This window comes from Episyrphus balteatus, chromosome 1 (assembly GCF_945859705.1).
Source record: "Episyrphus balteatus chromosome 1, idEpiBalt1.1, whole genome shotgun sequence".
NCBI lineage: Eukaryota > Metazoa > Arthropoda > Insecta > Diptera > Syrphidae > Episyrphus > Episyrphus balteatus.
Window position 1 is genome coordinate 124,406,646 of NC_079134.1, and position 25,265 is coordinate 124,431,910.

General features: G+C 29.7%; 1 protein-coding gene across 1 annotated transcript in view; it reads left to right on the forward strand.

The window, feature by feature from the left end:
• The first annotated feature begins 11,947 nt into the window (after positions 1-11,947).
• LOC129906615 (terminal nucleotidyltransferase 5C) overlaps positions 11,948-25,265 on the forward strand; it is a 169,269-nt gene continuing 155,951 nt past the window's right edge. The window contains exon 1 of the mRNA XM_055982429.1: positions 11,948-14,300. Coding sequence (XP_055838404.1) covers positions 13,392-14,300 — 909 coding nt within the window. The 5' untranslated portion in view covers positions 11,948-13,391. The remainder of the gene's footprint in view (positions 14,301-25,265) is intronic.

Genomic DNA, 25,265 nt, shown 5'->3' on the forward strand with positions numbered 1-25,265 from the left:
AGCTTTCTTCGGGGCAGTTATCGAGCGCTTCCAATGAGTTCTTAGAGGAAGTATTATTCCTTCTGATCAAAAATCTTTTACGAGTTTTTAACACTGAGAATAATATGACCACCTAAAAACTAACATATTTTCTTATTGAACTGTTTTATGAAGAAATCTTATTAAAATAAAGAATTTATAAGGTTTTTCCATAGAGATTTTTTATTATTTTCATGGAGAAATAATCTTTTAAAAATTTTAGTAAAAATTGTAGAGCTAGCTGGCGAAGCTTGTAGGTTGAGGCCCAAATCCATAGCGGATTGTAGCCGCCTTACGGCGCGGGTCACCCTAAGGAAGTAAGTAAGTTATCGCCAATGTCAACGACTTCAGCTATTTTTTCGCATCTTCAAACACTTTCGAAAGTGAGTCGTCTTCTTTGGCGATATCCAAGCTTGGACCAAGTCTAAATTCACTCCTTATAACTCACGACTTAATCGCAACGAGATATGGTTAACCATAATTAAAACCTTTAAGCTAGTCAAGAACTCGAAATCCATAGCGTTTTTTAAGTTCTTTGCGTCACTTTCCAATGATCTTATTTGGTCAAGAGTCTCGAACACAAACGGAAATAGCTCCTCAAAGCTTGATATTTTGAGATCTATCGCGACAGATCCAGATCCTGTGAGTACTAACTAGACTTAATTCAAGTAGGAACTTAGGAACTAAATTTCGGAGTGCGTTTCTTTAACTTATTTGTTCATGACTGATTATTTTAAACAATTATCAATCTCAATGGGGGGGATATATCCCCCTGATCCCCCCCCTATCTACGCCACTGGCCCTCAAAAGCAAAAGGAAGAGGGCGCTCATCAGCTTTGGAATATTAGACTTTGTTACCCTTACCTTACCCTTAATATCTGATTATATTGTATTAGGACTTGGCTTGAGGTTGGAATTTGGCTTAAACATGATAAGCACGCATGTTAACGACAACCATGTAAATGATTTTCATGTTTCTTTGGTTTTGAGTCACTAGCTCGTATTTCATTGATTAATTCTGTTTTGTTAACTTTAAGCAAAAAATACTTACAGACGAATTTAAATGAACAAAAATTATTATCTGTGAAAATATCACTTAACTATTGGTTTTTTATGAAAAACTTTACCACATCATAACTTAATCCACTTGATAAATCTTGATAAATCAAAACAAGAGTTATTTACTAGGCATGAGGACCCAGCTATAACAGCATGTGAGCAAAAACTTTGAGCTTGTTGAGCGCCCACTTACACTTCACCTTAAAAGCTGAAATTTCACGTGTGTAATACAAAACACATATGCAACCAATTTTTGAGTGGGGAACAACGGAAATGTAAAAACCAAAAAATTGGACCACCCTAGTGTACATAGCTAGCTATTAAGGAATGAGGTTCTTGTCTGCATTAATTACCGTTTCAAAAAAGTATAAACCATATTTCTAGGACCAGGGCTTTAGTCAGGAAATACATGTTTCTTTTGGGCTTTATTAAAACGAACTAGAAAAATCATGAAAAATAAAATAAAACTCAAAAAAGCATGCATGTCTTGCTCTTGACTAAACCTTTGGTCCTAGAAAAATGGTTTAGACCTTTTTGCAAACTGTATTTAATGCAAACAAGAAGCTCTTCAAGCTAAATCCAAATTACCTCATAAGTCAAAATATACCTGTTTCAAAATTTAACAATCGTTGTGCGCCATCTAGCGTCAAAAAAAAATCTAAAAAAATTAGGGTTTTTTTTATTGTTTTGAAATAGTTTTTCCACTCACAAGCTTGGTTATCGAAAAACCCCTGAATAACAAGCGCCCTAATGCGTTCTAATGCAAAACAATAATAATTTTGAAAGAAACAAGCAATTTTATTTAGAAACTCCTGCAAGTAAATATCCTTGTTTTTCTTTTATTTTATGTCTAGTTTTGCATGTTTTTTTTTTTTTGTCTCAAAACACAACATTAAATTTAGTTTCTACCCAAAAACAGAATGAGTCTGATGTCGATTTGCCTCGCTTCTATTTATAACAGACGATGTCTGTCGCTCATCTGTGATTTAAATGTCATTTTCAGCAAATGCTGGCTCTTTCATTGAAAATATATGTATATTCTAAAGTAGCTAAATATAAGAAAAAAAAACATTATTTTCAATGAAAATAAATTTGTACAGCTTCACTATTAAAACTACTGACCGACGACGACCGACACTAAGCATGACGATTATGACTAAGAATTTTAATAAAAGTATTTTTTTGGTTAATATTTTGTTTTTAGTAAAAAAAAGTTTACATTTTTAAAAATTCTCAGACAATTGCAAAAAAAAAAAAAATAAATAAATAAAATCACGACAAGGATGAATTGTGCGTAAAACATAAAAACAATAAATTATAGACAAATTTTGGGTTACAAATTAATGAGGTGGAGGTTACTTTCCATAAAATTATTAAATAAAGAGAAAAAGTTTAAATTTGCTTACTCGTTTCACGCAAAATTTTTTATAAATTTGTTTCGAAAAATATGGCTTATTTGAACGAATAAATTGGTGAACAGATGATGAAATAATAAAAGTAGATTTTTCTAAAGAAAAAAAAGTTAGCATATTCCATTCTTCTGTCCCGAAATCAAATGATGCAACACTTTTTCCTGAAAAAGGCTGATAAGGCATTTTGTGCATTCCACCGTCACGTACGAACAAATCTGCTTTATTATTTTCGTTCGTTAGTTCGTTCTTCATAGAAAAAACTAAACATCATTTTAAACCAAAACTTAGCTCCATAAAAGTATGCAATATACTTTATTTTATCGCGATGTATTTTTAGAAAAAAAAAAAATTCAAAATCGAACGCTTAGTTCAATGGCCCATCTTCAAAAATTTTATTTTTCTATAAAAAAATATATTTTTTGTAAATTTTAATTTTGCTTTATACTTAAGACATTTGTGTAAATGCTTTTGAAAAAAAAAAAAATCGTAGAAAGTAAATAAATCGTTTGACAGACCTTGCTTAAAAAAAACTATCACTTGAATTTTTTCAACAAAATCCTTTGAGCCGTTCTTGAAAAAAAAAAAGAAAATTAAACTTTTCTAAATTCGGAATCTGGGAGGCACCATTGTTTTTGGTCCTTAAAAATTTAAATCCTCCTTTAAAGAGTCTCAAAAAAACGCTACATAGAAAGTTTGAAGTTAATCGGTCAAACCGGTTAGACGGTAGCTTCCTACACAGAAAAACGGACTTAAGGGAAACACTTTTTGCATTCTCTTTTATCTCGTTGTATCATAAAAAATTTGTTTGAATTATTTTCTTCAAAAGTAATTTTTATTACATATAAATCAAAAGAACCATCAAGAAAGAAGGTAACAAGAAAACAAGGTGTAAGATAACTTGGTACCACTTTTAAGGGAATCAACTCCCATATGAAACCCTTCTGTATTCGTGTAAAAACCTATGCCTCAAAAAAAAAAAAAAAATATATATAAAATTGTTGTAATCAGCCGGCCGGTAAATATAAAGTGATCGTATTCTCTCTCACACTGAACATTGCTGATCAGTAAAAGCTTTTTTTTTTATAAAATAAAAGCTTTTATATACAAAAAAAAAAAACTGAAATAAGAAGAAATAAAAGAATAAAAAAAAGCTAAAATTGAAAACCAAGACCATCAGAATAAACTTTAAGTTTTTATTTAAGTTAGCCAAAAAATAAAAAGCTTAAAGTTTTCTTTTTACGTTGTTCGCCGTGCTACCGGTAGACGCATTTTTTAAGTCTAATTTTTCTTAAGGAATACGAAGAAGATTTATAAAAATTTTAACAGTTAATAAAAGATTAAAAAAGAACACTGCAGAAACTTTCTTGTTTTTAAAATGCGTTTTAAAAACAAATATGTGTATTGAAAATAAGTTTGTATGGGAAATACTTTGAAGTTACCAAACAAATTCATTGACCTGGGTTCGAATTATGGCATACGATTACGATCATACGTTAACGATTTGACTATTAATTGCTTACTCTATTTAATCAGTTGAAAAAGATAAAGACATAGTCAGTACTATGACGTATGATAGAAATCGTATGCCAGTTTTCGAATAACTGTTAAAAAAATATATTTTTTTAAAAATTTTTCCTATATTCGTGAATTCAGAATTATTCAATTATTAATTTAAAATGTTTAAATAAATATTTTTTCCCGTTATTCGGTGAAAAATCATTTTAGATATCCACACGTATGTAAATCAACCTCACCTAGAAGTTTCAAGAATTCCTAAAAATAAAATAACACTCAAAAATACCCTTAAAAAATTAATATTTAAAAAATCAGGGCCTTAAGAAAAAATCCATATGAGAGCCTATTTTTTTGTTATCTTTCTATTATTGAAATATAGTCTATTGAATAGACCCTTTTGGATGGAACAAATTCGTTCAAGAGTTTTTATTGGCGATTATGATTCCTTGGCATACAACAATACTCCAGCCAAAAGTGCTACTAAATCCATTGGTGCATTTCTGAGAAAACGGCAACACTGGTCGGTTTTCAGTTTTTTTGATTTAACTCGAAAATCAAGCCTGACTTTGAAATGGTTCAAAGACACTTTTTATAGCAAATTAAATTTTCTGTCAAGTTAAGATGGTTAAAAAATTTTAAAAATTATTTTTGACTAATATTCTAACCTAAAATCCAAGAAAAAAAAGTTAAAAAATTGACAATTTTATTTTTTTTTACTAAATCAAGGGGCATTTTGTGTATGTAGCCGGGACGTCCAAACTTTGTACTAATAAAATAAAGTAGAGGTAAAATCCTTTGATAATATGCAATTTTTAATTTTTTTTGTCAAGAAACAACTTAAATGTACCTATTCAAAAATTAGCACTTTTTCTAAATTTTTGACTTTTTTAATTAAAAGCAAGTTTTTAAAACTCGATAAAATCGTATTAATTGGTAACTTTTCGACTTTTAAAGTAAACATACTTCGAGGGATTGATTTAATATAAACTAAATATGACAAACAAAAAAATTTATTTGCATCCTAATGGCCTTTTGTGCAATTTTGTGTATGTGCATTTTTATAAATTCGGGTCGAATGGATGGACGGAGAGCCATTAGCTTTGGTCTATTGCATAGAAGAACATTTAATACCAACTCTTTTACTGTTTTCAATGGCATGAAAAACAATTCTTGTAAAATCCGCGACCAACGAAAAGTTTCTCTTGAAAAACGAAAAAAATACTCTAATGAGTTTGAAACAAAATAGCTCAGGCAAATTAGTAAATCAAATTGCACTTTTCGCGGGACAAATTTTTTCATGGAACTTGTTTAGGTGAATGTCCTTATCGTAAAAGTGAATTTTTTGGGATGATAAGATATCGGGAACAGCCGCCATCTTGGAAAAGAGGTCGGTGCCGTTTTTATTTTATAACTCCATTTTTACTCATTTAAACCAAAAATGTCCGAGGATAGACTTATTATCAATTAAATTATCTAAAAAATGATATACAAATGAATTCCGTGAGTTAGTTAAATTCAATTTTATAGTCGGTCAAAGTCCGGGTTCTTCTCTCAAGGTTAAGACAATATGACATTTTTTAAAATATCTGAAGAACTTTTGATTTGTTTGGGATTTTCTAAAAGAATGAAATATAGCACTTTTAATTATCTATGAAATGAGCCCTTTATCGTTACTGTAACCAACATAATGTATAAGTTATCTAACGTCGAAGTTCACATTCTACCAGTCAAAAGTGAGAAAATATCAAGTTTTCTTTTATTAGACCGAGCAAATTTTTGAAGTGGAGGTATAACCAAAATATAAGTAAACAGTTTTTTAACTATATTCGTCTAAATATTGAATTCAAAGTTTGAAATCTTTAATGTTAACCTTTATATGGTTTTCGAGGTTTTAAATGAAGTGAATTTTCCAATTAATGTGAATAAGCTAAAGTGACACTATTTAAAATTCTAAATATAAGAACTGATGCCCTGTCATTTTTCCTAAACATGAACACCTCAATCTCAGCATTACGATAAGTATAACTCAAGATATGAGGTGTGTAAGCCGTTATGTTTTCGAGACTATTGTGTTTAATTTTTGATTGTTTATTTGAACTATTGAAATCCCAAATATGTTCAGTTTAAAAATCGTATATCATGACTTCGACGTTTGTTGCTTATACAATGTGATGGTTACAAAAACAATAAAGGGCTCATTTCATAGATAACACTGGTCAACAAGGTTTTTGCCACAAGAACCAAAATATACTTTTCTAGTAGTTTTTGGGATGCTGAATCCGAATCTGAAGTCAGAAAAATTTGATTGGCCTCCGTTTTTTAAATGTTACCGTTATAACATGCTAAAAAACGTCATTTTGACTGTTTTCGAGATTCTGTTTTTATGTGGGGTAATTCATTATAAACAAATTTGTAACGGTTATTATAACAACATATATTCTTCTTTCAAAAACTGTTTTAATTATCCTGATATCTCTTTTATTGCTCGAGATATCTTAAGTTTTATTTAATAAGCCAAAGAGAAACTAAACTTAATCTAAAGTATAAGTCACTGGTCACAGAATTTTTGCCACAAGAACCAAAATATACTTTTCTGAAGGTTTTCGAGTTGCTGAACTCAAATCCGCAATCGGAAAAATTCTTTTAGCCTCCGTTCTTGAAATATAACCGTTATAAAAAAAACCCTTTTTTTTGCATTTAATAACGGTAATATTTCAAGTACGAAGGCTAATAGAATTTTTCTGATTGTGGATTCGAGTTCAGCAACCCAAAAACCTTTAGAAAAGTATATTTTGATTCTTGTGGCAAAAAAAGTTTAATTTGGTTGGCCAGTGTTGTTTCTGATTCAAAGACCGCTACTTAAATTTTAAATATCTCGGGCAATAAAAGAGATATCGGAAAGATTTAAACATTTTTTGAAAGAATAAAACTAGCTCTTATAGGCAACGTTACAAATTTATTCATAATGAATTACTCCACATAAAAACATAACCTCGAAAACAGCCAAAATTACGTTTTTTGACATTTTCTAACGGTAATATTTCAAAACCGAAGGCCAAGCAAACTTTTCTGTCTTCAGATTCGGATTCAGCACCCCAAAAACTACTAGAAAAGTATATTTTGGTTCTTGTGGCAAAAACCTTGTTGACCAGTGTTATCTATGAAATGAGCCCTTTATTGTTTTTGTAACCATCACATTGTATAAGCAACAAACGTCGAAGTCATGATATACGATTTTTAAACTGAACATATTTGGGATTTCAATAGTTCAAATAAACAATCAAAAATTAAACACAATAGTCTCGAAAACATAACGGCTTACACACCTCATATCTTGAGTTATACTTATCGTAATGCTGAGATTGAGGTGTTCATGTTTAGGAAAAATGACAGGGCATCAGTTCTTATATTTAGAATTTTAAATAGTGTCACTTTAGCTTATTCACATTAATTGGAAAATTCACTTCATTTAAAACCTCGAAAACCATATAAAGGTTAACATTAAAGATTTCAAACTTTGAATTCAATATTTAGACGAATATAGTTAAAAAACTGTTTACTTATATTTTGGTTATACCTCCACTTCAAAAATTTGCTCGGTCTAATAAAAGAAAACTTGATATTTTCTCACTTTTGACTGGTAGAATGTGAACTTCGACGTTAGATAACTTATACATTATGTTGGTTACAGTAACGATAAAGGGCTCATTTCATAGATAATTAAAAGTGCTATATTTCATTCTTTTAGAAAATCCCAAACAAATCAAAAGTTCTTCAGATATTTTAAAAAATGTCATATTGTCTTAACCTTGAGAGAAGAACCCGGACTTTGACCGACTATAAAATTGAATTTAACTAACTCACGGAATTCATTTGTATATCATTTTTTAGATAATTTAATTGATAATAAGTCTATCCTCGGACATTTTTGGTTTAAATGAGTAAAAATGGAGTTATAAAATAAAAACGGCACCGACCTCTTTTCCAAGATGGCGGCTGTTCCCGATATCTTATCATCCCAAAAAATTCACTTTTACGATAAGGACATTCACCTAAACAAGTTCCATGAAAAAATTTGTCCCGCGAAAAGTGCAATTTGATTTACTAATTTGCCTGAGCTATTTTGTTTCAAACTCATTAGAGTATTTTTTTCGTTTTTCAAGAGAAACTTTTCGTTGGTCGCGGATTTTACAAGAATTGTTTTTCATGCCATTGAAAACAGTAAAAGAGTTGGTATTAAATGTTCTTCTATGCAATAGACCAAAGCTAATGGCTCTCCGTCCATCCATTCGACCCGAATTTATAAAAATGCACATACACAAAATTGCACAAAAGGCCATTAGGATGCAAATAAATTTTTTTGTTTGTCATATTTAGTTTATATTAAATCAATCCCTCGAAGTATGTTTACTTTAAAAGTCTAAAAGTTACCAATTAATACGATTTTATCGAGTTTTAAAAACTTGCTTTTAATTAAAAAAGTCAAAAATTTAGAAAAAGTGCTAATTTTTGAATAGGTACATTTAAGTTGTTTCTTGACAAAAAAAATTAAAAATTGCATATTATCAAAGGATTTTACCTCTACTTTATTTTATTAGTACAAAGTTTGGACGTCCCGGCTACATACACAAAATGCCCCTAGATTTAGTAAAAAAAAAATAAAATTGTCAATTTTTTAACTTTTTTTTCTTGGATTTTAGGTTAGAATATTAGTCAAAAATAATTTTTAAAATTTTTTAACCATCTTAACTTGACAGAAAATTTAATTTGCTATAAAAAGTGTCTTTGAACCATTTCAAAGTCAGGCTTGATTTTCGAGTTAAATCAAAAAAACTGAAAACCGACCAGTGTTGCCGTTTTCTCAGAAATGCACCAATGGATTTAGTAGCACTTTTGGCTGGAGTATTGTTGTATGCCAAGGAATCATAATCGCTAATAAAAAGTCTTGAACGAATTTGTTCTATTTTTGCTCTGGAGCTCGGGTCTATTAAATAGACTAATAGTATTAATTTCGGTGAAAAATCCTTTTTTTATTTAAATCATTTATTTTCAAAACATGATAAGTCAATGATTTTAAAATTTTCAGGAGAAGAAAAAAACGTTCTATATTCTTTTGATGTGTGTAGCTAAATTAAAAAAAAATGTATTCTGCAAAACTTTTGTATAGCTACAGAATACCGTTTCGTTTTTAATTTTTGGAGCGATAGTTCAAAAGATAAAAAATAAAAACGCTTTTGGACTTATCATACTTTGAAAATAAACGGATGTTAAATTAGTCTTAAAATGGATATACAATTTTGCTTTTAGCCCCAGTCTATCAAACAATTGTATTTAAGATTAAAATAAAATACAATTCAGAGTACTTATTTAACTTTAAAGACGCTTTAAACTTAAGATTTTCGGCCAGTAGTCTAATATAGCATTTACACATAAAGAAGCTGTTGTTTATTTTAAAAAAGATGATAAGTCCGGGACTTATCCTGTTTTTTATATTAAAAAATATTTAGCGTAGCTGTAAGATCGGATATAGATGGAGTAGATACTTCATATTTTGAAAACAGACGTGGTTAACCCTAGAGTACAAATTTGGTCAAAAAAGTGAATTTTGAAAAAAGTTTTGAAAATAAATGATTCATTTATAATAACCATTTTATCAAAGGTCTACCCCTTGCATTGTTTAAAAAAAAAAAATTCATAACTCAGCATTTAAATTTTCAAGATTTAAGATGTTTAAAATGTATCCAACAGATTGAAAAAAAAAAAATCAACTTTCTACGACTAACCATTTAGAAAATAAATGTTTGTTTACCATGACATTTTACCCCTACTTTTACACTATTTAGTGATTGAATTTTTAGAAATCCTTTGTCAGTGTTCAATTTCAGGATATAAACTTTTAAATAAACTATAGTATATTTTGTCTTAAGTTCGACTTGGCGTCATATGAAATAAGATTAAATTCCAATCTATACCACACAGCTAACGGCAAGTGGATAATGTGAGGAAAAGTCATGCTTTTTCGTGTTTGCAGCACGGGTTCATCGATCTATAACATGTTATCATGTCACAAATATAGTTCAGCCAACTCAATTTCGCAAATTAATTAATTCCAACTTTCGGGGTATCTTGCCCCATTGTGCAAGAAAATTTACTTTTTGAAAAGAAATGTCAAGGGGATTAGCAAATAGCACCATCTAGTGCTCATAATTGTAAGTACTAAGTGAATTTCTGTGAGTGAGAGGTATAACTTCAATTGCGTTTACATGTGTACACACTTTTTTTCCAAATAACAAGAACATATATTTCAAATTAAAATTATTTTTTTATTAATTTTTTCATTTAAAAACTCTTAAATTTTAAGCAATTTTTACCACAAAAACAAGTTCTTGCATTTTCCTTTTGTGGAGTTATTTCCCAACGAGAGCGAAAGGGGCTTATGTCCTCCTCAGTTAAATTTATTTCTTATCTCGAGGCAATCTAAACAACCCATCTATACTTTTTTATCATTTTTCATATTTTATGTTGATCAACAGGAAGAAGAAAAATATTTTGAAGTCGTGGCAACCCTAAGAAGTCTTTAATTTTTGTTAAGGAAAACATAAATGTTAACGTTCATGAAATAACATTAAGTATATATTTGTGCGTCTAATATATCAAATTCCTTAAATTATTCTAGTAAAATTTTAATAATTAACATTGTAAATAATAATAGTAAACAAATTTTTTCAATTGGATTTATCAGATTAATAAACTCAATACAAAAAAAAGTTTATTCGTAGGAATAAGCCTTAACTGCGGTTTAACTGGCTAGTGAAAAATTGGCTTTAAATCTCTTAATCTATGCTTAAGATGGAACAAATAAAATAAATTGGTCACTGTGGCGTATGTGTAACATTTTGTAAAGCGACGACTTTTAACAATGAAAAAAAACTTTCTTTCACCCACTAAACAGCGTTACCACTTGCAGAAAAAAAGTCGAAGTAGATTTGAGGAAAAAATGGAAGTAGATTGAGAAAAATCGAAGTAAATTTCAAAATATCCTTTTCTTTATAAAAAATCGATATAAAAAAAAATAATTCTATTAAATTTACTTAAGTTAAATAATTTAATTAGTAAAAACAACTAAAAACAAAAAAATTGAATTCTTTCAAACTACATATTTTCGGTGTAAATGTATTTTTATACATTGTTTTATAAAAAATTTTTAGTAAAATTTTTGGTTTTCTGAAAAAAGAAGTAGATTTGGCTTAAATTTTGATAACTTAAATTAGATTGGAACAGAAATTTTAAAATGAAGTAGATTTCGATATTTTTGTGATGGTGCGAAGTAGGAAGTAGATTTAATTTTTTTTGGAAAAAAAGAAGTAGATCTACTTCAATTGAAGTAAAGTGGTACCACTGCCACTAAATACTGAAACAACTAAAAGCTGTGAAATAAGAAATAGTAATAAATATACTCGTACGCAACAGCGCTAAAAATTGTATTTAAAATTATAATATTATTTAATAATAAAATTTATTTTTCCATTTCTATTAATTTTATTTTTTCAAACAAAAACTTACAACCCCTAACAAACCCTCCTTCATCATCAGCCTAATTTTTTATTAAATAATATATTTTTTAGTCTGACTACTGTATAATTGTTTTCATTTTTGTTAGTAATTCTAATTTTTTTTAAAGCAACTGCCCACGTTGCTATATAAGCTTTCATAAGCTCTTGTTATTTCACAGCAGCACTCAGTCTCTATAGCTGTGGTATTAAATTTTTTTCAAATTTATTTTCATTTTGTTATTCTTCAAACAGCTAAAAAAAAAAAGCTAAAATCCAAAAGAACAAACAAAATATAAATGCAAAAGAAATAGAAACAAATTAAAAAAAAAAAACCAACAACACAAAAAAAAAACACTTTTCTAAGCTTTTTCAAAGACGTCGTCAGTTGGTCATCACATGCTCGGCTATTTAGACATACAATACGTTTTTTTTTATTTGCGAAACAAAAAATTATTATTAATCCGATAAACTCTATCGAAATCGATTATAGTCTTTGAAAAGGAATTAAATTGAAAAAAAAATTAAATAACGGATCAAAGCGAAGAATATATCAAAAAGCGCATAGACATACAATAAAGGTGACAAAGTCTCTACGATTTAAGAAGTCTTTTAAGATATCGGTATTAAGATCTCTCAACCGTTTCTATCTAACCTAACCAACGAAACGGTATCGTCAGTCGAAAGTTGTGTGTCAGTTTTAATTTTTTTTTTTTGAGCGGCTTGACATTTTCAAAAAAAAAAAAAGGTTCTCGTCTTACCCTACTAGTACAAGTATTACGACGAGTAGACTTGACTCTCCTCTCGCACATTTCTTTTCGTCTCTCACTGCAAGAGCATAACCAACCATCACCACTGCCAGCGCCACCGTCCTCGTCTTTGTCGCCGTTGTCGACGTTATATTGGCATATATTTCCTTTTCCGCAACAATATCGTTAGTTTTTTTCTGCTGTTTGAAAGCCTTTTCCGAGTGATTATAAGTAGTCCCGTATTAGGTCTTGACGTCGTCGTCGTTTCATTAAGTGCTCCGATATAATTCTACTTTCGCGTTTTCTATTTTTCTGTGTGTTTTTTTTTTTTTTCAAAAAGTGTATTTGATCCGTTCAAAAACTCTTTTTTGTGTACCTTACCGCCTTGTCTGTTATTTTGTAGTATTTTACAAATTTTTCAAGACATTTTACTGTTAAATTTGATTTGCCCCCCCTCGCACATGGTTAAAAAAAAAATCCCCAACCTTACTTAACTCACCTTGACTGCCTTGCCCATTGTGCGCATTTAGGAACATTTTATATAAAAAAAATTTAAACAAAAATAAAAATAAAAAATAAAATAGAAAAAATAAACTACACTTTTACCTATTTTTGTCGCGTGGTTGTTATTATTTCGTCGCTGTCGTCGCTTCTTCGTTAAGCCTAAACCAACTAGCAACCACCCTATCGCCCCATTTCATCATTATCATCATCGTTTTTCATATACCCGGTAAAGAGTGTCTGCAGTTTTTATTTCTGCGTAAATTGATATAAACAATTGGACTCTGTCTATAATTATCTTATAAGGTGGAAAGTTAAATTTAAATAAATTCAATAAAAACAAAAAAAAAAACTGTTGTGTTCCGTCGAAGACGAAAACAAAAAATACAGACAAATAATACCTACCTACTCGTACATTTGAATTACATCATTATCGCACACTATTTATTCTCACTCTGGCAAAGGCAATTAGCAAAGTGCTATTATTTCACTTCTGAGAGTGAGAAAAAAGAAATATAAAATAAAAGCTTTTTTTTTTTGGCCACGATCGCATACCGAATTATTGTTTAAACAGTAATTGCAGCAAAATGATGAATAATAAACCGAAGGGAAAGCAACAACAGCAGGTTCCGTCGTCGTCGTCAAAACCGGCGGCAGCAGCGTCGCAACCCAAGAAGGGTGGCAAAGCTCGACAACCTACCCAAAATTCGTCAGCATCCGCTGACAACAACAAAACATCCCCTAACCCATATCACAATAAACCCAAGAATAATAATGCTGTTCCAGAAGAGAATCGAAACACTACTTCCGGTCTGAAAAATGACCCCAATTTGTCCAATCTAAGTGCATCATTGAAACGTATGAACTACTCCAATAAAAAGACTTCTAAGGGACCCACTTCACATCAGAATAATCATTCTTCTTCGAACAAGCGAAATCATCATTATTCTTCCCCATCATCGGGAGGTACTTCTCGCATAAAGTCACGTGATGAAGATCACAAGAATGATCCGATGGGTCATAAGAAGAATCAATTTGGCAAAATGAGACTTACAGAGTTTCTTAATATTGATCAGAGTAATATAGCAAGTACATCGGCAGGAATTTCGAGTGTTATTAATATTCCTATTACCGCTACCGCTACCGCAACCGGTACCTCGACATCTTCTTCAACCATGACCCAATGTGCTAAATGTTCAACCCAAGCTGGTTATACAAATTATAGTATGATTGATCCTATGATTTTCACAGGCAAACAATTCCAAAAGAAAAATAACAAATATGGAAAAGGTTCGAATTCGAACAACAACAACAACAGCTATAACCAACGTAACGAACCACGAAATGTCGTCATGAATAGTACTTTTGTGCCAATTGAACAACCTAAAGTACCGATTTTATCTTCGTCCAATATTGCAGCTGTGATTGCTGATACGGATCGTTTTACTATTTTTGAGAAAACGGGTAAATTAAGGACTTCGTATCCCATTATGCAGGTGAGTTTATGACATTTTGAAAAAAAAAAAAAAAATATTTGTATATCAATATAGTGATGTTCAAAAAAAAAAAATGTTTCTAGATATTTTTCTATGAAGTCTAGGCCTAGTGCGTTCATGGATAAGACTCGAATCAAATGAATAGCTACAAGCTTCAAGCTGAGGCTAATTTGGAAACAATCGAGTTGTCAACAAGTTTTCATTGAAAAGGTCTTTTGTATGGATATTTTTGCGTACTTGGTGCCTGAGTGCCCATGAAGATTTTTCATACAATTTGCACGGAAAATTTAAATTCAACGTAGATTTTTTATAAAAAAATTCTAATTTTTAAATTACACTAGGCCAAAAAATTTAAAGACCACAAAAAATTCGTGATTTTTTTTAATGATTTTCGATAGACTGTATCTCAGTAAAAAATGATCGTATCATGACAAAACAAGAAGAGGTTCACTCTTCTAATTTCAGAATTTTAGTACCAAATATTTTATTTCAAATGGTAAAATAGCTATATCATTGGAACTGTTCAAAAATCAAAATTTTCCAATTTTTGTTTTGTTTTTCTCTTAAAAAAAGTGGGAAAATTTGTTTCTGATAAAATGATTATTATTTTTAGAAAGGCTATTTATTAAGGTTCAAGATTCTTTTTGTTTCAAACTTCAGCGATTTCTAGACTGCAAAATCAGTCATCACAAACCAAAAACCATACTCTTGACTTTGACTATCAATACCTCAAAAACGAATCTTTTTACAAAAAAATCAAGGATACATTTAAAAATGTTATCTAATTTTTTACAAATAAAGTTTACTTTGTTAAAAAAAAGTGTTTTTTGAGATAAATTTAGAAAAGCTATAAAAATAGGCGTTATTTTATAATTATGGGTGAAAAGATTAAATTGAGGCTTTACTATTGAAGCTTAATATACCTGAATTTAATCTGCAAAGTTTCAGACTTATTCATCAAACAGTTTTTCTGTTGTGAGGGTTTGGCATAAAAGAATACTCCAGCCAAAAGTGCTACTAAATCCATTGGTGCATTTCTGTTTTCAGTTTTTTTTTTAAACTAACTCGAAAACCAAGCATAACTTTGAAATGGTTTATAGATACTTTTCATAGCAAATTAAATTTCCTGTCAAGTTAAGATGGTTGAAAAATTTAAAAAATTATTTTTGACTAAAATTCTAACCTAAAATCAAAAAAAAAAAGTTACAAAATTGACGATTTTGACGACCAACACAAAGTTTCTCTTAAAAAACGAAAAAAATACTCAAATGAATTTTAAACAGGCAAATTAGTCAATCAAATTGCATTTTTTCGCGGGACAAACATTTTTTTTAATTGCAACTGAAATATATTTGCATTAAAAAAATATTTACCTATTGCAAATAAAAATGTTCTTAATTGAAAAAAAAAAAAATTAATGCAAAAATTGTGCAGCAAATATTTTTTTTAATATTCATCGAATTTTTTACAATTTTGGCTATTTGACCATACCCGTACATAAGCTATTTTAACTATAATATCGAGTCTAATTTATGGCTAAATATCCAAAATTCTAAGAAATTCGACGAATATACAAAAAATATTTTTTTTGAAGTTATACTTCTTATGGGAGGGTGGGTATGAAAATTTACTTTTTGACAAGAATGTCAAAGGGATTATGACGCGATCACCCTGGGTAGCAGGGCTGTCGTTTCACCTTTAGAGTAGGCAGTACTTTAGTATTTAAAAATGCAGTACGCCGCAGTACGGCAAACATAAAACACACAACACGTTGCAAGTTACATGTTTGATGTGGCAAGTTGCATGTGGCAAGTTGTATGTGGCAAAGTTGCATGTGGCAAGTTGCATGTGGCAAGTTGCGTGTGGCAAGTTGCATGTGGAAAGTTGCGTGTGGCAAGTTGCATAGCTCAGCTCATTTGAGCTGAGCTGAAAGTGAGCGCCCCCAACTTCCAACGCCTATATCTCGGAATTTTGAAGAAAATGAAAATAAAAATGTCATGCCAAAAGGTAGCGGGGATTCTAACCTACATTTGGGTACAACTCTCATCAATGTAGGTCCACGCGTTCTCAAACCGGGAGAACTTAAAAGTAAAAAAAAAAATAGGCACGATTCTGAAAAAATAGGCATGATGTGTCGGTTTAACATGGAAGGCGATTTTTTAAAAATCTGACAATGTGCAAAGCGTAGGCCCATGACATTTGGCATCACTCCCAAAAATTGCTCTCAAGCGGTTTAGCTCCCAGGAGCGTTCAAAGATTCGGGGATTTTTCGAAAAAATATTTTACCCTAACTTTCAAACGCGATTTTCTCTGAATTTTGAAAAAAAAATCGAAAAACCGGATTATACCACTATCGGGTAGCTGAGAATATAAGCTTTCATATGGCACCACTCCCCTGTCTCTAGATCAAAGCGGTCCAACGCCTATATCGCGGAATTTTGAAGAAAATGAAAATAAAATGTTTGATGCCAAAAGGTAGAGGGGACTCTAACCTACATTTGGGTACAACTCCCATCCCTGTAGGTCCACGCGTTCTCAAACCGGGAGAATTTAAAAGTAAAAAAAAATAGGCACGATTCTGAAAAAATAGGCATGATGTGGCGGTTTAACATGGAAGGCGATTTTTTAAAAATCTGACAATGTGCAAAGCGTAGGCCCATGACAAAAGCTATCATTTGGCATCACTCCCAAAAATTGTTCTCAAGCGGTTTAGCTTCCAGGAGCGTTCAAAGATTCGGGGATTTTTCGAAAAAAAAAATTTACCCAAACTTTCAAACGCGATTTTCTCGGAACTTTGAAAAAAGTCGAAAAACCGGATTGTACCTTTATTTTTTTTATGATAAAAAAAGAAATATTTTACTAAAAAAATAAAAATATATTAACTATTAAAAAAACCAAGAGAAAAGATCACGAAAAATTATCTGTTTTATTTATAAAAATAGCTATCCATGTGTTAAAATAATCCCATTAATAACTAGAACCAAACATCTTAAGCTATGGTGATTTATAAAAGTTTAAAATATCTTCATATTTCATTATACTTTCCAAATAAAAATCAATCACCCATCACAGCTCAGCTCAACCATCAGCTCAGCTCAAATGAGCTCAGCTATGGTACATAGCTCAAAAGTGAACTAGCTCAAAATTTGAGCTGAGCTGTGAGCTGAGCTCAGCTCACTTTTGAGCTTTGTGGCAACCCTGCAAGTTCCATATTGCTACTACTAGTGCTGAAGCACACACAATTCTCATTAAATTACCATATCGCACATTTTATGCGCAGTTCATTTACTTTCGTTAAGCATATACCGTACGTTCTGAACCGCACAACATGAGTAAATTTCACAGAATAAATTGAAAACTACATGGACGCAAGGAGGAGGAATGAATTAATTTATTGTTCACTTGATAAAAATGTAGAAAAACGAAGTGTGGATTAATTAATTTAATAATAGATATTAAAAATATCAAATGAAATTCATTTAAATATACTGAATGAGAAGTATAACTTCAGTCGCGTGTACATGTGTACACACACTCTTTTTTTTCAATGCAGGCAATTTTTTATTTGCAATAAAATTTTTTTTAATGCAAAATATTTTTATTTGCAATAAAAATTTCATTTTCAATTCAAATATTTTTCAGTTGTAACACAAATTTTTTTGTATTGCAAATTTTTTCAGTTGCAATACCTACATATTTTTTGTAGGTAAATGCAATTTTTTACTTGCTCTATAGGGCAAGTATTGGTTTCGTGTAGAAAAAAAAAATGGAGGTTTTAATCAAAACCAACATTACGATGATGGAGAAGATAAAAAAAGTGGTTTTCGTCATGCCGTCCGTCGGTCTGTGCGTGTGTGCGTCTGTGCGTCCATCTGTACATCGAGCTAGGGCCTAAACGGATGGATGGATTTGCTTGAAACTTGGTACAGATGATTTTTACGTAATTCCCTAGACCCGTTTTTTTTTTATTTTTTTAATATCTCCATTCCATACCTCCCATATAACGTTTTCGAGGTATTGCAAATTTCTCGAAAACGGCTCTAACGATTTCGATCAAATTTGGTGTGCGGAATACTCTTATTGATTCCAACAAAACTGCGTTTTTAGTTTTTCTCAAAAAATGCGGAGAACGGAAATATGGCGTTGCCGTTTTTCAAAAATTGACATATTTTTTAAGTTCATATATTTCATCAAAGCATTAGTTATTTTATTTAAAATTTACAGAGATCATTAAGTATAAAAAAAACATTTTTAAAAACATTTTTGAAAAAAAAAATTTTTTTAATTTAATTTTTAAACTTTTGATTTTTTTTTTTTTGATTTTTTTTTCTACAAAATCTTAAATTTCCAATAGATATTTAAGATAAAGATACTGTGAACTACAAGAGCAGGTACGTGCGACCCAGTCGTGCATTTTATTTTGTTTGCAATAAATATTATTTTTTTTTTTGAATTTAAAATGCATTTTTTTTTAATTTGATATTTTTACAACCCTGCTTATAATAGAGAAATGCGAGAAAACATACTCACACTTTTTTACACAGCAATGTATGTATAGCCTTATTTTTTAGTTCGAATTTGTTTATAGGAAATGTTACCGTTTTGATTTTGTATAAATAATGTGCAAGTCATAACAAATGGAATGAAGTGTGATGTGTGTATGTGTGTGTGACACCACCCGAAACCAAACGGAGAAGGCGGAATGCAATAACTTGCAAATAGTGTACCGCTTTAATAAATAACGAAAACAAGTTTAATTTTAATATTGTTTTCATTATTTGTCAGTTTTTGTTTTTTCTTCTATTATTGTTGTTGTTGTTAAAGTTCAGGGCTAAGTAAACAAAATTTAAAATTCGAAGAAAAAAAAAAAATAGCTTTATCAGATACTTCTAATCAGATTTCGTGGTTTTTTGATATTTGAAGGTTTTTTTTTTATAGGTATGTGGATATTTTCATTGAGTTGACAACAAAGATCTTGTTCTGCCAGTCCGGCCGAACCGTAAACATGTGGGTGTTGGATAAATGAAAACATTCAATGCTATCAAACAATACTGATCGTTAAAGCTTTTTAGAAAAGCTTTTATTGTAGGGAAATAGTATTTTTGTTTTCTAGTAGACAACAATTAGTAGGTTTGATCAGATGTAACCTAAAGACACGTATTGTATGTATTTTTTTTTGTTCTTTTTTTTTGTAAACTTTAAACAAGTAGGTATTGCAACTGAAATAATATTTTTGTTTGTAATTTATTCATAGTTGAGGGGTTTTATTTTAGTTATTTTTAGTTGTAACAATATTATTTGTATTTGCTATTGAAAATGACACGCAACAGCAGTAAGGGTTTGTTTTTTTTTTTTTTGTAAATAGGTACAAATGATTACAAAATGTTGAAGGGTGTCGATTTAAATTGATAGAAAGTAGAAATATTTTTTAGCACTTCAGAAAAGATAATAAATCAATTCATTTGTAATAAAAGGCTTAAGTTACTGTTGGAATTGAAATAAAAGTTAACTTCTGAAAAGTTTAACAATATTTTTATTTTATATAAATCTCATTTTGTTTCAATAATATAATACAAGTGACAGATAAATGCAAAATTTAAAGGCGAAGGCCCTGAAGAACATTTTGAATTTTGTCCCTCTTTTTTTTTTTTTTTTGTTTTTTGCTTTAATTTATATTTTTATAAGAATGAAAACTTTATCAGGTTTTTCAATAAACATTTACACTTGTGTTTAGTTGTTTTGATCAATAGTTTTTCAAAATTTAATTTTACAACTCAAAATTTTGAAGACAAGTACGAGTATGTATTTAAAATCCAGAAATATGAAGTACCCATTTTTTTCTCATAAATTTTTACCCATGCATCATTGTTTTTTACTTAATTTGGCTTAGGTTTTAAAAAAAGGTAGGTAAAGAACAATATTGCAGGCCATTTTTTCCATTCAAAATTAAAAAAAAATATTTATTGCATTATAAAAATTACTGCAAGTGAAAAAAATTTCTCAATAAAAAAAATTGTAAGCATTGCAACTCAAAAATATTTACATTGAAGATAAAATTTGTATTAGGTACAAATAAAAATATTTTGCATTACAAAAAAATTTTTATTGCAAATAAAAAATTTTGTATCTCGATCTGCAGGCTTAACCACAGGAGCGATTGACTTCAAGCTTTGTACGAGTACCTAGTTCAGATTTTTTGGTGATTCCATACCTAGTGGAAAATGAAATTTGTATTTTGAAACAAAATTAACTGTAGGTAGGTATACGTACTTTTGCCATAGGTACAACCAAAATATATAACATGTTTTTCTCAAAAAAGGCTCAGAGGATATTGATTTAAAAAAAAATAAATATTGTTTAGACCATTATTAAGAGTATTTTTTTGAAAAACCTATTTCAAAAAAAAAAAAAAAAATGACCAAAAACCTTGTTGTTTATTACTTAATTTAATTTATAAAATTAAGAAAAAATTTTCAAAAAAAAATAGTTTTGGATTTTTTTAAGAGAGTTTCAATTTTTTGTTTTGTTTGAAAACGGATGAATGAATTTCTTTGAAACATTGTTTTTGAGCGTTTTTTTTTTGCTTTCTAGCAATTTTTTAATTTTCGTATGACGTTATTCCATAAAATTATCGTCCGTTATCCGATTTTACAGAAATCTATTTTTTTTTTTTGTCTTTCAAAAATTCACTTTAGGAATCAAATAAAATGTTTTGACTAACGTGACACAAAAAAACAATACAGATTTTTTTGATTGTTTAAAATCCAAATAATCATGCTTGTTTCAATTTTTTTCGTTTTTGTTTAACATTTTGTATATTCACTGATAAGAAACGACTTAAAAATTTTGTATCAACTTGAATTAGAAAAGTAAACCTACCCAACCCAGTTAAACGCTTTATTTACAATTCATTTTATATAACTTAAACAATTTATCAAAATAAATTGAAAAATAAGCAATTTCAAACCAGTTTGCTTCAATTTCTATTTAATTTGTATATTTTTTTCAAACAAAATTTAGTACAAATGAGTTTTTGTTTTGAATTTTGTTCCCATTTAATAAATCTGTTCTTATTTTAAGAATTATTCTATTTGATTGGCATGCTCAGTTCATGTCAATATTTTGACGTCAAAGCAAACGAACAATTTTTCGAAACAATTGAATTAATAATAAATATATTCATTATATATGTTAATTTTATTTACGTAACCTGATAGACTGGCTAATTTCGGAAGTTTTGTTCAAAACGTTTCCTCATGTGTGTATTCGAATTCTTCTTGAATATTATTTTCTGTCGTTTTAAATCTAGAATAGCAACTTTAATTCTCATTAGAGTAAGAAGTAACCTGTTCTTGTGAATATTGGACTAGTCTCTTAAATAATTCTATATTTCTATTTGTGTTTACTAGTGACGAACTTTTTCAATTTGAAGCAAAAATAAATAAATGTGAATTTCAAAAGAAAAAGTTTAGCTTAGCAAAGGTTTAAGGTTTCGATTAAGAAACAGCAATATTGTTGACCATTAACAACAAACTTCTAAAAATTAAAAAAAAAAATTAAACTTTCGGCTCAGTCAATTTTGTTTTATAATAAACAGAAACACACACGTCATTTCCTCTTAAGGTTAATAAGTGTGCTTAAGCTATGTTAATAATAGTAATTAAAATATAGTTTAAAACTGGCTAGACATTTTTATTAGGAAAATTATCATAATATACCTGCCAATTCATTTTTATATAAATAACATAAAACTTATAACTTCTTTCAAACGCAATAATTTTCAACCAATTTCTTGATTTTCCTGGTTTTGTGCCAAGAATGTGCCAAATTACTAGCATTAAATAAAAATGATAAAGAATTCTGATTCTAATCATTTTGTTTATTCTTTTTTGCCTGCTAAAAATATTGTTAAAAAGTTAAATATATTCAATTTTATGTATATATTGTTAGACTGGTTTCACTTTTTTTCAGGATGCTTAATAAAAACTGTTACTGGAACGTGTCTATAGCAATATGTGTTAATTTTCATTTCATTTGAATACAATGATTTTCGAGTTTGGATATGGGATGGTATGAATTTTATGTTAATTTGATAAGAAAACATACTGTCAAAATTATGCAATATGTTAAATAAAAATTTTGTTAGCTCTTGAACATAATTTTGTGCTTTCAACCAAACAAGAGTAACTTGTTTTGGATTGTGCCTTCATGAGTAATCAACATGGGGGTGAATTTTGTTTAAAAATCCAAAATATCTTTATAACAATTATTTTTTCACTGAAAGTTTAATTTTTTTTTAATTTTTAGAAGTTTGTCGTTAATGGTCAACAATATTGCTGTTTTTTAATCAAAACCTAAACCCTTTGCTTAGGTAAACTTTTTCTTTTGAAATTCACATTTATTTCGATTCGCATGAGAAAATTAATCACAAAAAATGATACTTTTTTGAACGATAACTGTCCTCAAATTTCTATTAATTTGCAAAACAAGAAGAAAAAATGTTTTGTTTTTTAACATACGATAGAGGTAACTACTATATTAGCAAATAAGGTTGTATTTTTAAAAATTGAAAGCAAGCAACATTTTCGAAAAACACATTTTTGAATTTTGTGAAAAAATTTCAAATTTATTGAAAATTAAATTTTTTGAAAACAGGTTGATTAATTATATTATTTCCTCTGAATGACATACCTACTTATCAACTTTTTTTTTTTTTGAAAAATGTTTGAAAATTTTTGAATCTTGTTTTTTCTTAAAATCTTTCTTGTAAATGAAACTGAATGGATTACTTTGTTTAGAGCTTAGTACTATTTTAACAGATGTTATTGTAACTATAATGCTTTTTGAAAGCATAGTCTATGACACAATGCTCTTCCATTGTAAGCAAATTTTCTCCCCTAATCAACACGGTTTTCTAACTGGTAGATCAACTACCACAAACTTAGTTGATTTCGTTTCCAGTTCAATTTGTGCCATGGAGGCTGGCAAAGAAATAGATGTAGTTGCAACTGACCTAAGCAAAGCCTTCGATAAAATCTCACATACCCTTATTCTCTTCAAACTAAAATCGCTTGGTTTTCAACCTTCTTTTATTGCATGGATCGAATCATATTTAAATGGACGTCAGTATAATGTCCTTTTTAGAGGTTCAGAATCAATCCCAATCCTTGCAACATCTGGCGTTCCGCAAGGTAGCCATCTCGGCCCTCTGATTTTCATATTAACAATCAATGATGTCGATTGTGTCATAAAAGATTCTTCAATCTCAGTGTATACGCTGACGATAAAAAAATATATAGAAGTATCTCCTCCCTTAATGATACCCTCCTTCTTCAACGTGACCTAGACCGATTTTCTATCTGGTGTCAGAAGAACTTCCTTGAGCTAAATGTGAGCAAATGTCAAGCAATAACGTATTCACGTAAACGCTCATCACTTCTCCCTCGTACCTACTTTATTAATAATGAGCCGGTCACACAAGTGGATTATTTGCGAGATCTCGGAGTAATATGTGATAAGGAACTTAATTTCAGATCCCACATCACTAACTCGATAAATAGAGCAAACTCCGCACTCGGTTTTGTTAAACGTTGGTCCAAAGAATTCTCCGACCCCTATGTCACAAAAACCCTTTATCTAACATTTGTCAGACCTCTTCTCGAATATGCTAGCAAGGTATGGTCCCCATTTTATGCATCTTATTCACTTCGTATAGAAGCCGTCCAACGTAGATTTCTTCGATTTGCTCTCCGTGGTCTTCCCTGGCCTGATAGATTTAACCTCCCACCTTATGTTGATCGTTTAAAACTCATAGATTTACAACCCCTTGATATGCGCCGTAAAGTTGCTGACATTGTTTTCATCCATCAACTTTTAACTGGTAGATAATATCGATTGCCCTGCTCTTTTGCAAAAAATCTCCCTCTATACCAACCCGAGAAATCTGAGATCTGTTTCTCTTTTTGTTCTCGACTATCACCGTACAAATTATGGATGTAACGAACCAATGAATCGCATGCTACGTACCACTAATAGCGTGGATAACTCTTTTGATTTCCACCATTCCAAACATTCTCTAAAAACCTCTCTCTACAATATTTTCTTAACCCCAGAACCTCCTTAACTTATCTTCCCTAAAATTACTTTAGTTCTTAAGTATTTTTATCATCTAGTTTTAAGTTTTTTTTTTGTAAACAATAGTTGTAAGTTTCTATGCTTGTATTAAGCTAATAAATAAATAAATAAATATAAAAAAATAAAACAGTTTTATTAATATTTTTACGGGTTGGGGTCAAAATTCTGCCGGGGTCAAAATTCTTTTGTCAAAATTCTGCTTTCAAAATTCTGCTTTACAAAATTCTGCTTTCAAAATTCTGCTTTTTAAAATTCTGTTTTTCAAAATTCTGTTTTTCAAAATTCTGCTTTTCATAATTCTGCTTTTCAAAATTCTGCAAAAAATTAAAAAAGGGTTTGGAAAATGTTAAAAAGCGCGCGCTTTTTAACATTTTCCAAACGGGATCGGGTCAAAATTCTGGCTTCAAAATTCTGCTTTTCAAAATTCTGCTTTTTCAGCGAAAATTCTGTTTTTCAAAATTCTGCTTTTTTTCTATTCTGTTTTTCAAAATTCTGCTTTTTAAAATTCTGCTTTTCAAAATTCTGCCAGCATTATATTTGAACAAAAAAATTCTGCTAATTCTGTTTTTTTTGTATGGCATATGCGCTGGCTAAAGAAAAATACACCTCATTAATGTAATTAAACATTGGTACTTTCCTAAATTTTTTTATTTAAGTGTCGCAAATATTTTTTGAAATGCATATACTGACTTTCTTTGAAATAAAATATGTATACTAATTGGAACCGATGTTGTATATTCCTTTTCTTATTAAAATTTTTGAATATTCATCTTTATTTGATAAATTAATAAATTTTTAGTTATTTTCGGAAATGTTTAATATTAAAAACCT